General features: G+C 26.2%; 2 protein-coding genes across 2 annotated transcripts; one reads left to right on the forward strand and one right to left on the reverse strand.

The window, feature by feature from the left end:
• The first annotated feature begins 8,640 nt into the window (after nucleotides 1-8,640).
• Nucleotides 8,641-9,773, forward strand: LOC112600457 (zinc finger CCHC domain-containing protein 10-like). The gene is made up of 3 exons (XM_025347689.1): nucleotides 8,641-8,672; nucleotides 8,782-8,946; nucleotides 9,470-9,773. Exons 1-3 carry the CDS (start codon nucleotides 8,641-8,643, stop codon nucleotides 9,771-9,773), a joined length of 501 nt encoding a protein of 166 aa, XP_025203474.1.
• Nucleotides 9,680-13,956, reverse strand: LOC112598197. The gene is made up of 3 exons (XM_025344628.1): nucleotides 13,676-13,956; nucleotides 9,937-10,186; nucleotides 9,680-9,756 (listed from the first exon to the last, which is right to left on the reverse strand). Exons 1-2 carry the CDS (start codon nucleotides 13,852-13,854, stop codon nucleotides 9,955-9,957), a joined length of 411 nt encoding a protein of 136 aa, XP_025200413.1. The 5' UTR covers nucleotides 13,855-13,956; the 3' UTR covers nucleotides 9,680-9,756; nucleotides 9,937-9,954.
• Nucleotides 13,957-15,311: the final 1,355 nt, after the last annotated feature.

The following is a 15,311-nucleotide window of genomic DNA, read 5'->3' on the forward strand; positions in this document are numbered from 1 at the left end:
AAATAAGTAAATTCGGAACAATTTATAAATAAAAAAAACTAAACAATTAAAAACCAGAGAAGTTACTTTACTTGGTATGACTTTGTCAGTATTAGCATGTGTTATGAAGGACATTTTATATTATATTTTTGTTGCTATTAGTAATTAATTTATTTTATAAGTTATTATTGGTAGGTTGAATCATTTGTTGAATTAGTTTTTGGAAAAATATTAACTATAAGATATTATTATTATAACTTATAACTTATAAGTTAATACTGACCTGCATTTTATAGTAGAACATTAGTAACTATTTAAATTAATAAGAATATTTTGAAAATTTAAATAGGTATGAAAAATAATGATACAAAAAAAAGTTTTAAGTCCCTATAATTAAATATAATAGTGTCTTATAATTTACAATTCTGATTTCATAAAATATCGATGTCGTGTGTGAATATGCATTTTTATACTGTTGTAAGATTAGATGTATGAAGAACATTGTACTACAAAATAAATTTCATAATTTTTAACTTAATAAAAATTTAATCATACTTGTGCGTGGAAAAATAGAAAATTTCAAATACCTAATTATAGCACAAAAGAGTCAAAATATTCTGAAAATTATATCATAATAGAAAATATTAACATAAATATTTATTGAAAATGTTCCTATATTTTACATTAGTTTACTAGTTGCTTTAAAATAACATTTTTGATAAAGTTATAAATTTTATTTTATATAATGTTCAGTATGTATATATTTTGTAAATCAAAATAAAAAAAATGTATTTATTTTCGCTATTTTGATACTTACTATTTTGTAAATTCTGCGATTAATAATCTCATTTTTTTGCCTTTTTTGGTGTTTGAAGTTTGGATTTATCTCTTTTGACTTAAAAAGATGATTGTAAAAACATAGATCTTTATAAATTGTGCTTTAAGTTATAACAAAATATTAAAAATATGTTGTTGGCAAATTTATTTTTATAAATTTGAGATTTAAATTTTAACAAAATTACGACAATTTTTTAAGTATAATAACATTCTTAAAAAATAATTACCAGATTTTTTAAACGTTTTTCTTATGACAACCTGAAAATCTTTAAAATTTCGTGTAAAAGAATTTTTTATAGATAATTTAAGTTATAAATTTAATGAAGTTGTATATTTAAATGAAAAATAAACGATTTCGTTTATTATGCTGTGATTAAAATAATACTATTCGTAGAGACTTAAAACTTCTCATAACTACATTTATAAGGAGTTTTATTTGTTATTGTAATATTTAAAACATATTTATATTATTTTAAGCTATTAAATATATTGCGATCCCTTTACTATAAGCTATATATTATAAGCTAGTAATATCATCAAATAATAAAAATAATAATTTTTTGTTTTGAAAAATGAAAATGTGTATTCCTACACACCATTGATTTTTAAAAACACATTATTAAATGTGAAAGTAAAAAAATAAAATAGTTTTGACTAGTTTATTATGCAATTTAAGATCAAAAACCAGCTATAATAAATGGTTAAAACTCGAATTTCTAAAATATTTTATTATTCACTTTTTAGTAAACTTGTTTGTTTAGTTCAGTGGTTCCCAACCTTATTTATTCTACGCCCCCTTTGTAGATTTTTAAAAATCTCGCGCCCCCATTTATAAATTGAAAAAATTATAACTTTTTTGTTTATTTTACATTTTACAACTAAACTTTATAATATTCGAAAAGACTACTTCTTTATTAATGATAGTGAATAAATTTTACTTTGAGATGACTGCTTGCGTCTCCCCAGCGATGTGTATACGCCCCCCAAGTTGGGAACCACTGGTTTAGTTTGATACTCTCGTTAGTATATAAAATTAATTTAGTTTATTTTTTACACATTCTTCACCATTAATATGAATTTCAGTTGCTTATAGATAAATCTAACTCGTAGAATGAAAATAATGTATTATATATAATATTAATATATTCATGGTGAGAAATGCTGTTTTTCTTTTATGTTAACAATTAGGTATTTAAAGTTATAATTACGTATAAATATAATATATTAAAATCAAGTATAATATTCACTTTTACTCGTTACTGCGTTTAGTAATCATTTTAAAATCCATTAAGGCACGGATATTTTTTTTTTTTTTGCCACATATACAAATTTCTTTGTTCAAAAATAATAAAAATCATCAAATTCAAAATTGTATAGAATATGAAAATAGTCGTTAAAATCGTTTGGAAAAAAAAACAAGAGTAGATATTGACTGAAGTTATTATATTTGCAGTGTAATAATTCTGAGTTTGATTTTTTACAAATTACATTGTGTTTCAAATATTCTTTCTTTGAAGCTTTTAACGTATTGGAGATTCTTGTAATAGCAGGTCAAAAATTGTAGTTCATAATACAACGAAGGTATTAATTAGGTGCCTGTTTAAAGTGTTTGGACGCTATGCATAAAATAATTGTCAATTCAATTTTGAATGAAAATAATCTCACTAATTATTAAATATTTTACAGTTTTGTGATTCAATTTGACGACTGTCTGTTCCATAGAAATGCAATTAGAATTTAATTAATGAAATAGAATTTCTGTCTAGGTATTTTTTTTATTTATAGATATACAATATTGGTTACGCATTATATATATAAATATTATACATAGGTACACCTTAAAAAGTTTCAATTCATTACATATACCTGATATACCTAATTATACCCGATGTTCGTCAATTGCGTCAAATTTGGGACACTACTTGTGTAATATTCTTTATATATTATATTATATTATATTAATTCTTTAATCTATACCATGTTTTCTTAAAACTATTTTCATGATAAATAAGAACGTAAGCCACAGCAATTATACGTATAACGAGTGTATTAGTACTGAAAAATACTAGGAATTTACATTATAAACGAATAACATTTGTCTAAATTTTGTTTTATCTTCATAAAATAAAATAATATAATAATAAAATTAATAATTTTCAAACATACCTACGAGCACAATGCCGTAGATTAAATTGTCATGCTTTAGGTAAAAATAAAACTAGAGAATCCGATATGTAAATACAGATTCGATTCGTAGTTAAAAAAATCTTAAGTTACCAGACATTTTTGTTAATTACTAATTTACCTAATATTCTACACAAGTTCTAAAATTAATGATAATGGATATTAGTATTAATAGTATGATACACATCATTACATATTTTTAAAAATCAATTGGTGCATTGATGTACCTTTTTTCTACATCATAATTTTTTTTCTTTACCTGTGATTTTGGCACAATTGATATGTAGTCATAATAATAACTACTTACATTGGAAGAATATATTTATTTTTTTATCGGTGATTAAATGCCCGCAGTACAATCATTGTTTTAAAAATTTATGACATTTTTGAATAAAAATAATGTTTTTACATAATTTTAAGTTGGTAAAAAATATATTCTTACTATTTAGTATTTTTAAGGATAATGTACGCGTTTATCCACTTTTAGTTCCTTTTATTCTAAAGCGAAATATTTTTTGAACTACTTTGATACATAAAATTCCAATTTTGCCGGAGTGATTTATGAATTGGAAGGGTGCAACACGATTGCGAACGTTTTACCATTTTTGTAACATGATTGCGAACGTTTTTATAGGCTATGTTGCCAATTTTATAATTTCTGAATATGTTTTATTTTGTTCGAGAATTCAATTAAAATTTTTTTTTAAATAAAAACTATTCGATATCAATAATACTAAGTTACATTATAGCTACGTTACAAACTAAAATAAAATTATATGAAGTGTTTAAAATGTTGATTAATTAAAATAATTTCGGAGTATAAATATTTATAATACTGTTACACAATGTATAAACTGAAAAAATAAAAATAATAGTTTTTAAAATGTTTTTCTACATTTTTTTCTTAGTTAGGAATTTTTAGTTTTTAGTAAATATAAAATTAGATTTTTCAAGTATTTTATTCTGCAATAACTTGAAATAATAAAACAGAAATATTTCGAAAAAAGTTAGTATTTTTTGAAACAATGAGTACTGACGTATTTGATGGGAACAAATACCAATTATAAACGTTGTATTTGTAGTTCGAAACTATTTAGATATGAAGAATAAATACAAGAGGAATTTACGACAATTTTTAAGCAAATAAAATATAAATAATATCTAGACAAAGAAAAAACAGTCATTATAAATGGGTATTCTCTAACGTTAATATTGCAGAATCTATTTATAAAATCATTGTTTGCGTACGCCAGTACTTCTCTAACTTTTTTGTTATGGGCCTCTTTAAATTTAATGTGAAACTGCCAAGGCCCCCTTAATCAAAATCATTAATTATTTTTTTTTTTTTTTAATTATGTACTAAAATAAATATTTCACAGCCCACCAGTCACGGTCCCTAGTTTGAGAAGCACTGGTATCCACTAGCTCACAAAGTTCGTTTTGCGGAAACATTAGGTGACTATTGTAGATAAGTATTTCTAAACATCCAAATATGTAATGCTTTAAAAATAAAAATTTTTATTATTATATTATACGTATAATTAATAAAAACACTGACACGTCAATATATTTCATACATTGCTGTGGATATACTAAGCAAACATATTTAAAAAAAGGAAGGTCTGTTCACTGTTGTATAGTATTTAAATGGTCGAGTTCCTAAACTAGTACAGTATTATACCTACCCGATAATCGTTTTAATTTATAACTTAATAAGTATAGGTTTGAAGTGGATAAGGCCGATGATAAGATGAAAATATAATATTAATGTTTTAAGAATAAATCGATCGAGTGGCGCTCATATTTTTCTGGTAGATTAAATTTTTAATACCTGCATATAAGACTGGCAAGTTGTACATATCTATTTTGATTAGTTTGCTATGCAATTTAATATTAATAACCAAGTAAGTGGGTGGTCAAAACTCGAATTTCTATAATATTTCATTATTATAAATTTAAGTAGTAAATAGTGATAAAAAAATGTATTCATGCTAAAACACAATAACCAAATTATATATATTATATACAAACATATTAAGTAACTGAAACATCGTAGGGGGTTACGCTGATTTTGGTTAGTCTACCGTTTATCTAAACTTTAAATTCATAAAAGTTATAACCAATTCACTGTGCAATTGTTACATGTGTCAAATCTTCGCCAAGGAATATTCTTCTAATAAATTATATTAAAAATATAAGCTATTTCACAAAAAAGTAAAAGCCTTTAATATTAATAGTAAAAAAAATAAAAATAAAAATACTTCGTTAAACAAATTATTTTTTTGACTAATTTTTAAAAAAAAATATTTGAAAATTTGTTAATAGTTTTCAAAATTTCTAGTGTCGAGTTAAAAAATTATTTCGATAAATAGATTTTGAAATTACAAAATATATTATAAATCTAAAAAAATATATATTTTATAAAGTTAAAACTACATGACTATACAATTAGTTAACTGATTATTAGGATCTTAACTGTAGCACGTTATAAAAAAAAAAAATTAACCTGTTAAATTAGAAGTAACTCATCATGTAACTAAGCAAAAGTTACTAACTTTAACTTTATGTGTTTTCAAATGTGTTCATGTGTTTTTTTGTATATAATATAACACGTATTTAAGTTGAATAGTATGACACAATTTTTTGATGTTCTAATCAACAATACGTTGTAGTTCATTATTGTTGTGCACTGTGCAGTATATAACTAGTGGACCAGAAATAATTCGGCTAACATTATTAATACCAATTACAATAAATGTATTTATATATCAGCTTGATACCCATTAAAATATATGATTTTTTAATATAGTTAATGGCTAATACGTATACGTTATGTTCAGGGATGTACACAAGGGAGTGTTTTGGGTGTTCAAACACCCCCCGAAATATTTGGTTATTTGTATGATTATTTATTTAATTAATGTTAATTGTTATATTAAACTTTTAGACAGGTATAATATTACATTATGTTGATGAAAAATAGACTAAAGCAAAATAAAACTTTAATACTAACAAATTAAAATTTTAATATAATTTGAAAAAAAATTAAAAAATACTTAAACAGGATTTAGAAATAAAATAAAATTATGCCTATTGTGTATTGGCATATTTCCTATTAGGTATATCTATTTTGTATTTCCTATATTTATTAAAAAAAGTTCTATTTTTTAATAACTGATTTCCAAAAACATCCCCCGAAACTTTTTTCTATGTTCGTCCCTGGTTATGTTTCATGATTAGTATAAATATATATTTATAATATAGCATCTTTTTAAATAGTTAAGAACATGTTTTTCATCGCGTTCGTAATTTAAATGTTAAGTATTTATTACATTTGACTATTTTTTCACTCGTGAGTGCATATTTAGGTACCTAATTAATTTTCAAGTATCTATATGAATTTATATATTTTATAAACATTTTTGCTACATTCATATTATATAATCAAATAATATGAATTTGGAATTATTCGATAATTACATTTTTTTTTAAAATTTAAATTAATAATTATAATAATATTTTTAATAATAATTTTTAATTATGTTTAAAAGTCTACTAAGTAGTAGATGTTATCAGTGGTTTTATGTTAAAAGGTGCATTAGATTTAAACTAAAGTGATTTGCTTTTTGTGTTCTGTTATTTATACGCAGAACGAGATCGTTACCTATTTTTAAGAAAACCGAGAACTTAACTATGTGTAAATTAATGTTTACTCAACTAAAAATATTTTTATACATTTTTAAAATTATTATTTAATTATTTTGAAAGTTTCAAGTTTGTTGTTAAATTGTAGTTGTTCTAACCAGTGTTATAGAACTTTCGAAGCACACTATAATGTGTTGTAATACTTTACATGTTAATTGCTGATGTAAAAATTAGTTTTCATCTGTGTTTTATCGGCCAGTATTTATTTTCGTAAATTCGTAAGCAACTTATCAACGTATGTATTAATGTATATATATTATTATGGATTTATGATTAAATTGACTGAGAAATAAACAAAAAAATTGTATCCGCTCAAACAGACGTCATTATATAATGTTTATATATTCACTATAATATACAATATAATATGTACATTTTATATAGTTGTACATTTTTTTTTTTTGTGTACATTATTTATGTAGCGTATGTTATTGTCGTTTGACCTCTTGGTGTAGGTCAAACTATGATTGTACGCAATGTTGATACAGCGGTGCACGTACTATGACGTAGTTATGCGATGAAAACGTTGAGACATTTAAGGCAGGAAGTTTCCACAAAGAATTTCGTAGTCAACGATATGCTTGGAATTTACCATAATATTATCATAATAATTATTGTTATATAGGATTCGGTGTGGACCGCTGTTATCATTATTCGTTCTTATGCCACGGATAAATAATATTCATATTAACTGAATATAATTTTTATTTATATGATATTATTACATTAGTACATTGGCAGAAATTATATTTAATATATTTAATAATGCATTTTATATTATTTTAATATTTTAGTAATCAACGTTTAGGAAGTATTAAATACAGTAAATGTCAAAAACTATCGATAAGTTTGGGTCGTTCCATTCAAAGACATTCGAAAGGATGGAAAAGTATAGGCAATCCGCTCCTCGCTTTGGAATTTATTTTAAATATTTATTTTTTTTTATTTCATGTTATTGTTCATAAATTATGACTCATAAGTCATAATTTAATAATAGTATAAAATTATTATTGTTGTTTTCTCTTAGTTAATTTATATGGAATATAAATGCATCATCTAAAAAATTACTATGCTTAAAAAAGTAGGTAGGTAAGTGTATTATACATATGTATAATGAAAAGATGTTTGCCTACCTCCACTTAAAAAGTTTTCACGGACGTCCTTGGTCCTGTATAAAGGACATATACTACAATATAATATGCATCGTATTTAGAAATTTTGAAAAAATTATTGGTATACGCTATTTATATTATTAGAGAATATCAATTTGGCTCCACGAGATTTATAACGACTACAAATAAAATTTTCACTATGCACGTAAAATTATGAACTTAAAAATGAATACACGCAGTTTCCATATAAATTTCAAATAGGCTTGTCATAGCATGAACGACAACAGCTGAAGTCTACTTTTGAATACGCAAAAAACTATTTTATAAATGATTGAAATTTGTATCTCGAACATCTGTTGCGAAATTTGTTGATGAGGAAAGCTTGGTCGATTTGCTTGAAGTGAAATATCAAAGGGGAAGCTTTATCTCCCATATTCTTTAGCCTCACATTAGTAAAAGTATTTAGAGACATGGAAGTATATGAAGTTATGAAATTGAACGTCAAAATGTTAATCATGGGCTGGCCTATCTAGATATAGGTAGTACAAAATTTAAATGTTAAAAAAAATTCATGAAGATTATTTATGTATTATAGTTAAGTCACTGTAATGTTAAGTTGCCAAAATTTTTAATTATTTTGATTATACGTATTTCTAATTGTTATTATAAAAAATTAATGCTTACTTATAATGTCTATAATATAAGTCGTGTACTCAATTATATTGTGTTGAAATTGCATGCTTAATAATATCATTTTCTTATTTGCAGTCTGGAAATTCATTTTACGTTGGTAGTCAGTTAAACAGGAGATCCTTATAGGGCAATGGCACCACTTCATATAACAAAAAAAAAACCGTAAGCATACCAGTAACTAGATAATATATTGTCGTATCTACACTGCAGCGAAATTCATTACACTCGTTATACGTAAATATTAATAAAATTAATTTTTACATTTATGTAGAGCCTATGTACCTCCACAAGGTATCCGCTGCCAAAAGTGTCTGGAATTCGGTCATTGGACTTACGAGTGCAAAGGAAAAAGAAAATTTGCGGACCGCCCGACTCGTACGACGTTGCTTAAGAGGAATTTGAACAAGGACAGGCCTGCCAGTCAAATATTATGCAAGTATGTGGTAAAAAAAGTTATTTATATTTAATTATATTATGTATATAGTATTGGATATAATAGTTCATATATATGTTATTAGTGACACAGTTGGTAATTTGGTTCGAATTCAAATATCATGGTGATTTTTGATTTTTCAAACGATTTCCTAATGAAACTATCGATATATCAGTGATGTAGGGTTTGACCTTAGGGTACAAGGATTGGTAATTTTTTGTATAGGATAGACTTAACATAGGGTCTCTCATACATTTGGGTATAGTGATGGCGTTGAGTAGGTATATGATATGTTAGACTTTTGCTGCAATTTTCAAACAAATTATAATTTTAATATGTGATTACGTCGTACATTATCTCGTTTATGTACTATACGTCTTCAGCACATTGTAAGCATTTTATAAGTTTATTTCAAATTCAGAGAAGGATCGCAGCCATCACAATCCTCTTGGCTACACAATGGGGATTTAAGTATAATATATATATTATATATATTGTCTAACCCAATAATGAAATTTTAATATAGGCCCGTAAAAGAAGAGAAATCGAAGAAAAAACTAAGAGATGCGAAACGGAAAAAGAAAAACGAAAATTCTTGGAACTCGGAAAGCGATAGCGACGGTTCTTCCAGCAGCGGCGAGAGTGACACCGATAGTGACAGCAGTAGCACCAGCAGCGGTAGCAGCAGCAGCAGCGGCAGCAGCGGCAGCAGTAGCAGCAGCAACAGTAGTAGCAGCAGTAGTAGCAGCAGCAACAGCAGCAGCAGCAACAGCAGAAGCGGGGATAGCAACAGCGGCCAAAAGAAAAGCAAAGCTGGAAAGAAAGAATAAACTTTAACGTTATTACTATTATCCTTACAATGTGATTTACGTATATGTATAGTATACGCGCGTTCTCTTTACACCACCGTTTATTATGCATATAAATGTTTATGCTATATTTTATACTTGTGATGACAATAAAATTAATGATATTTTTAAAACGAAACTTAACTATTCCGAAACGCTTGTGTTATTGCCGCAAATCGGCCGATATACAGGTAATTGAATCGTTTTCTTCGGATTCTGACGTAGTAGTATCACTACTGCTGCAGGACGAGCAGGACGTAGTGCTACACGACGACGAAGAGGAGCAGTCGTCGTCGTCGTCGTCGTCATGATGTTCGTCCGATTCCTCGCCACGGTCAATCGTCTTGTCTGCTCCGTCCGTTGTCGACAACGCTTGCTGATGCTGCAGACTTGTCCTGCAGCGACAATGGATTTAAAAGCCACGATGGTTAAGAAAATAACTAACAACAATTACCTAGTTGACTGTGTGTTACATTATAAGTATAACGTATGGACGTTGATCAGCAGTATTAATTAATAATAATTCGAATTTAGTCGCGTATTCGAGAGGTACGCTTTTGGGTGGAACAACTGTGTTATTATAATGACGACGTTATTAAATCATTTTTTTCCTACAGTACTAAATACAATTTAAAAATACTACACTGTCGTCCCCGATCCCTAGCAGAGCTTCAGATACACTACTAATGAAGCGTATATAATCAAGTTTGTTCTTATAAGTAATGTCGCATTAATATATAGGACTATACGAATATTGAGTTTGAGTATATGCGTGTGTGTATAATGAATATATTATTATTATTATTATTATTATTATTTGCATAGGCGTGCGCAGACTTTGTCTGCAGTGGGGAGGCTATTAAAGGCTCCTTAAAAAGATCTGAATCAAAGCTTCTTATACTAATAATGACTACTAGTATAATTCTTAGAAGTCCCAGAACTTGATGCATTCGAATTTTTTTCTGATCCGTTTATATGAGGCTTGTTTTTACAGAAATGAGGCTTATATTATGTAAATTTCAATGGTATACCATTTTTATTTGCATTCTTCTGCATTTTTCGGTAATTTTTTATTGATTTTGACCCATTTTTTGCATTTTTGTAGACATATTTGCTTTTTTTACATTTTTCTTTTATATTATTTTGACAAAACTAAATATTAGAAAAACTAACGTATTACGTACAACCCAATCTTTCAATTATTTTTCTGAAAATACCAATTTATATTATGTAATTATTTTGTATTACTGACGTTATTTCTTATCTTTGTTTTAAATTTAATTTAGGCCCTGTGTCTGTAAAAAAACATATTTATGTATAAGAATATTAGCATTGTTTAAATATAGATGAATAAAATAATAAATTAATAATTAAAATATATTTATTTAAATACGATGATTTTTGATAATTTATTATAAAAAAAACGTAATTTTTAAATTCTGAGCTCTAATTATTAAATATATAATTGTTAATTTTTTTAAATATTTATTTAATTAAATTTACAAATATAAAAATAAATACTATTCAAAAGTATTAAAATACATAATAATAATAACATTAATAACAGTATATAATTATAATAAAAATGAATAATAATAATAATAACTTGAAACAACATAATAATACCTATAAAAAATCATTATATTTTACTCAATTTATGTATAATAAATCTTTATTTACATAGCTATTTACAACTCCATTCTTTTTTTCACGGGTGTAAGGTTTTTGTATGTATCAATTACATCATCAATTTTTATAGTATATGCAAGTTCTTCTTTTCATTCATTATAAAAGTTTTTTATTTACTAGTTAGCTATAATATTACCTACTAGTTACAGCCGTGAAATAACGTAAATATATAAGTAAAGTAGTTGAAAGCTACTGAAATAAAAAAAATAAATAAATAAGCCGCTAGCTGATATCAGAGTGGATAGTTCAGATAGTTAAGTCTTCTGTGATAATAAATCACTTGGTCGATGATAACTGATTAATTAATAATGCTATTATATTTATTCACAGATATCTATAGTATGAGATTAAAACTAGTTTCACTTTTTTCATGTAAAATGTAAAAATATTCGCTATCTAGTATAGTAAAGATATCTATGTATTTATTAAAGAAAAAGTCAGAGGCCTACCCCATGCGCACGCTTATGATTATTTGATATATTATTTGACGTACGCGAATTCAAAATTATCATAGCACAAAAAATAAACTTATTCAGAAACTACTCTTCAAATATCGATTAAAATTTAAAAAAAATTAAAAACTTTTTGCTTGACGATTTATAAAAAAAGGATCAAGGAAATCATTCGAAAGTTCGTCTTACCATTGGAAAATTATTATGCGCCAGAAAAAAAACCGAAGAGAACATTTTTCTTGAATTTTTTAAGTATTTTGAAATATATTTTAGGCGTGTTTAAAAGTTCTAAAAATCAAATTATTGATAAATTCATAATTTAAGCTCAAGTGATGCCCGCACAATAGGGTCATATCGTCTTTATCTTATAACCGACAATTAATTTACCCAAATCATCAATTTTATTTTAAGAGTACAAATAATATCCGTTTTATCTTGTCAGATATTTTCCGTTATTTCAATGGTAAAGCGAAGTATAAGTATTTTTAGTTTTGAAATTTGATACATTAATTATTAAATATTAATAACTCGTCTTTAAATAAAAATTTAAAAAAAGAGCCTGACAGCACATGAGAACACAGATAATGTTCGTTTATTTAAATAAGATTATACAAACATGCAGCTATCATCCGTTATAACGAATCATATTTTGTATAATATTATACTAGATAGGTACATATAATCATTAATCTGTATAGGTAATGTATGTGATATTATATCTAATATAGAATACATACGAAGTCGATAGGTGCGAAAAGGATGACATGAATTCTTGCAAAATTTTGTCGTTGAACTGTATTAGAATGGACTTGAAATTTTGTGGAAAACCTACAAATGGCATAGTACGTTTTATTGAGAGCAATTTGTGTGTCATAAGTTCAGCGGGTTCAAAATGCAAAGAACAATATTTAGTTTAAGACCCATGTTTATTTTATTCATTTTTTAAAGGCACTTATTCTGACGTGAAATTTTTTTTTATTTTTATAAAATATATTCTCGGTAAAAATTACAAATAACAATTTTTTTTGTTTTTTGTATTTTTGTATTTTAAGTTTTTAAAACTATTTATTTTTATGAATAATGAAAACTCCCCTTCGATAGTAAATACATACTGATAACAAAAATATGATTGTTCCATCATATTTAGCATAAAGAATAAAAATACATAATAACCTTATATTTGATTAACATTTTTATAAATGCAACTACGAATTTTAAAATATCTATTTTTTCAAATTTTTGGTATAGATATAGTTTCCGATGTAAAAAATAACTAAATTAGGTTTTCAAATACTCAGATTCATTTCTTTAAAATATGTTTCAGAAAAAACTAAATTGGAAACAACCATGGTATAGGTAATTACACTTATGCTGAAAATAGTTATCATTAAATATTTAGAAATAGTTACCTAAAATTTCTTTGATGATAAAATCTAAAAAAAAGAAAAAGTGTTTTACTTAGTATTAAAAGATGAAAGTACTATTATGTATAATTGTAAGCATTCAACAATAAATAATTTTTTTAAATTTCGGTTGGCGCATTAGCATCCGTACTGGCCCCCCACCTACGAACGCATATTAATACTCATAGACCTCCCTACACAATATTTTCACAATGAGGCCAGTGCAGTGTGCTTCCGTAAGGATATTAAATAAAATTAAATATAAAATCTAAACAAAATCAAATGTTTCGTTAAGCGATTATACTATAATATATACAATTTACAGGCAGTTGAAACAAACTTTTTTTTTCTGAGGACCAACAGCTGCAGCGCGGTGGTCTTCTTGTTGTGCGGACACGTCTCGTCGTCTGTGCACGTGCACGGGTCTGCGTTGGACACGACCGCGACATGTCGGCCGAGATCGTACGACCGACAACGGATGCACAGTTGTGGGGCCAGACACGGTTCGTCTTGTTCCATGATGACGGTCACACACGCGATACAACAATGTTGTAATATATTATGATTATAATTACAGTTATTTATAGTTTGTTATTTTAACACTTCTGTACAATTGTACGTCATAATATAATTTATTATTTATTCAATAAAGGTTTAATATTATTATAATGCTGGTATACTGTCTTATGGTAATGAATAATGACAACGACGACGACGATGAGGCGCCGCCGATGACACGCGGTCGTCTATCTCATATAATATACAATAATAAAACGGCTTTTGGCTTTTATTGGACGTTCCCAATCCACAACGGTACGATGAGTTGTAGTATTTGACGAATTTAGACGCCAAACCCTATGTCCCCACCATGACCCCGACCACAGATCGATTTTTGGGCAAAAGTTCAAGAAAACGTACTATAATAATAATAATCGCGTAAGTATGCAACGAAGATTATGATAGGGGAAGGGGGAGATTAAAATTGTTTAACTTAACTTGTCATGAATTTATATTTTATTTTATTTTATTTGACAATTATAGATACAATTTTATATGTATAATATAAAAATAGATATTTTCCAATAATGGAGAGGGGGATTTGTCATGGAAGTTGATGCATGTTAGTACATGGTATATGGGATCTTCCGAGTACATCCTCAAAAAAGGCATGAACCGTTTGCGTCTCACTTAATTTTAGGATCATATTATGCTACAAGAAAGTAAACTGAATTATGCCTAAAAATTCATTTTTCTTCGAAGTTTTAAATAATATTTACCTTATATTATTTCAATATTTTTTTGAATTTTTTTATAATTTATTTGTTTTTTAATGCTATGATATTAACAAAATGTAATCCAAAATATTTGCTCAATTAGGTATTTTTTAATATTATCTTCCATAAATTAAAATGTTTATGTCATCTTAAATTTTTTTAATATTTCTTAGAAAGAATAAGAATTTATTGATGAGGTGTATAACATTATATTCTTAATAGAAGCTTTCCCATGCGTTCGTCCACTACTTTTACTTATTTCTGTCTAAATATGAGGAGATAAGTCTGACTGTATAATATATTATAGGTGCCATTAGAGTATATTATCAATGAAAATATGATACGAATGTACTTGATCTTATAAAAAAGAACGATCCCGATAACTAACTTAATGTTGTAGGGCGATATTCATATTATAATAAGTGGAGAGAAAGAGATAAGGTTATCGTCCCACGGTTAAATTTTCAATCTTTTTACTCAAAAACAAAAGTTTAATTTTATTGGTTAGAAAAAAATTCAAAAATCTATAAAGAACAAGAAAATAGCTAAAGTAATTTGAAATAAATAATTTCTTGGGAAATGTTTATACAAATATTTGGTAAAAACTATACAAGTGTCTATAATTAATACAATTAAAAATGGTATAAATGTATAAATATTCGTTTTTGCTGGTTATTTTATGAAGTGTTATTATATTTATAA

The sequence above is a fragment of the Melanaphis sacchari genome, unplaced genomic scaffold (assembly GCF_002803265.2).
Source record: "Melanaphis sacchari strain LSU unplaced genomic scaffold, SCAv2.0 Contig0_pilon_pilon, whole genome shotgun sequence".
Classification (NCBI taxonomy): Eukaryota; Metazoa; Arthropoda; class Insecta; order Hemiptera; family Aphididae; genus Melanaphis; species Melanaphis sacchari.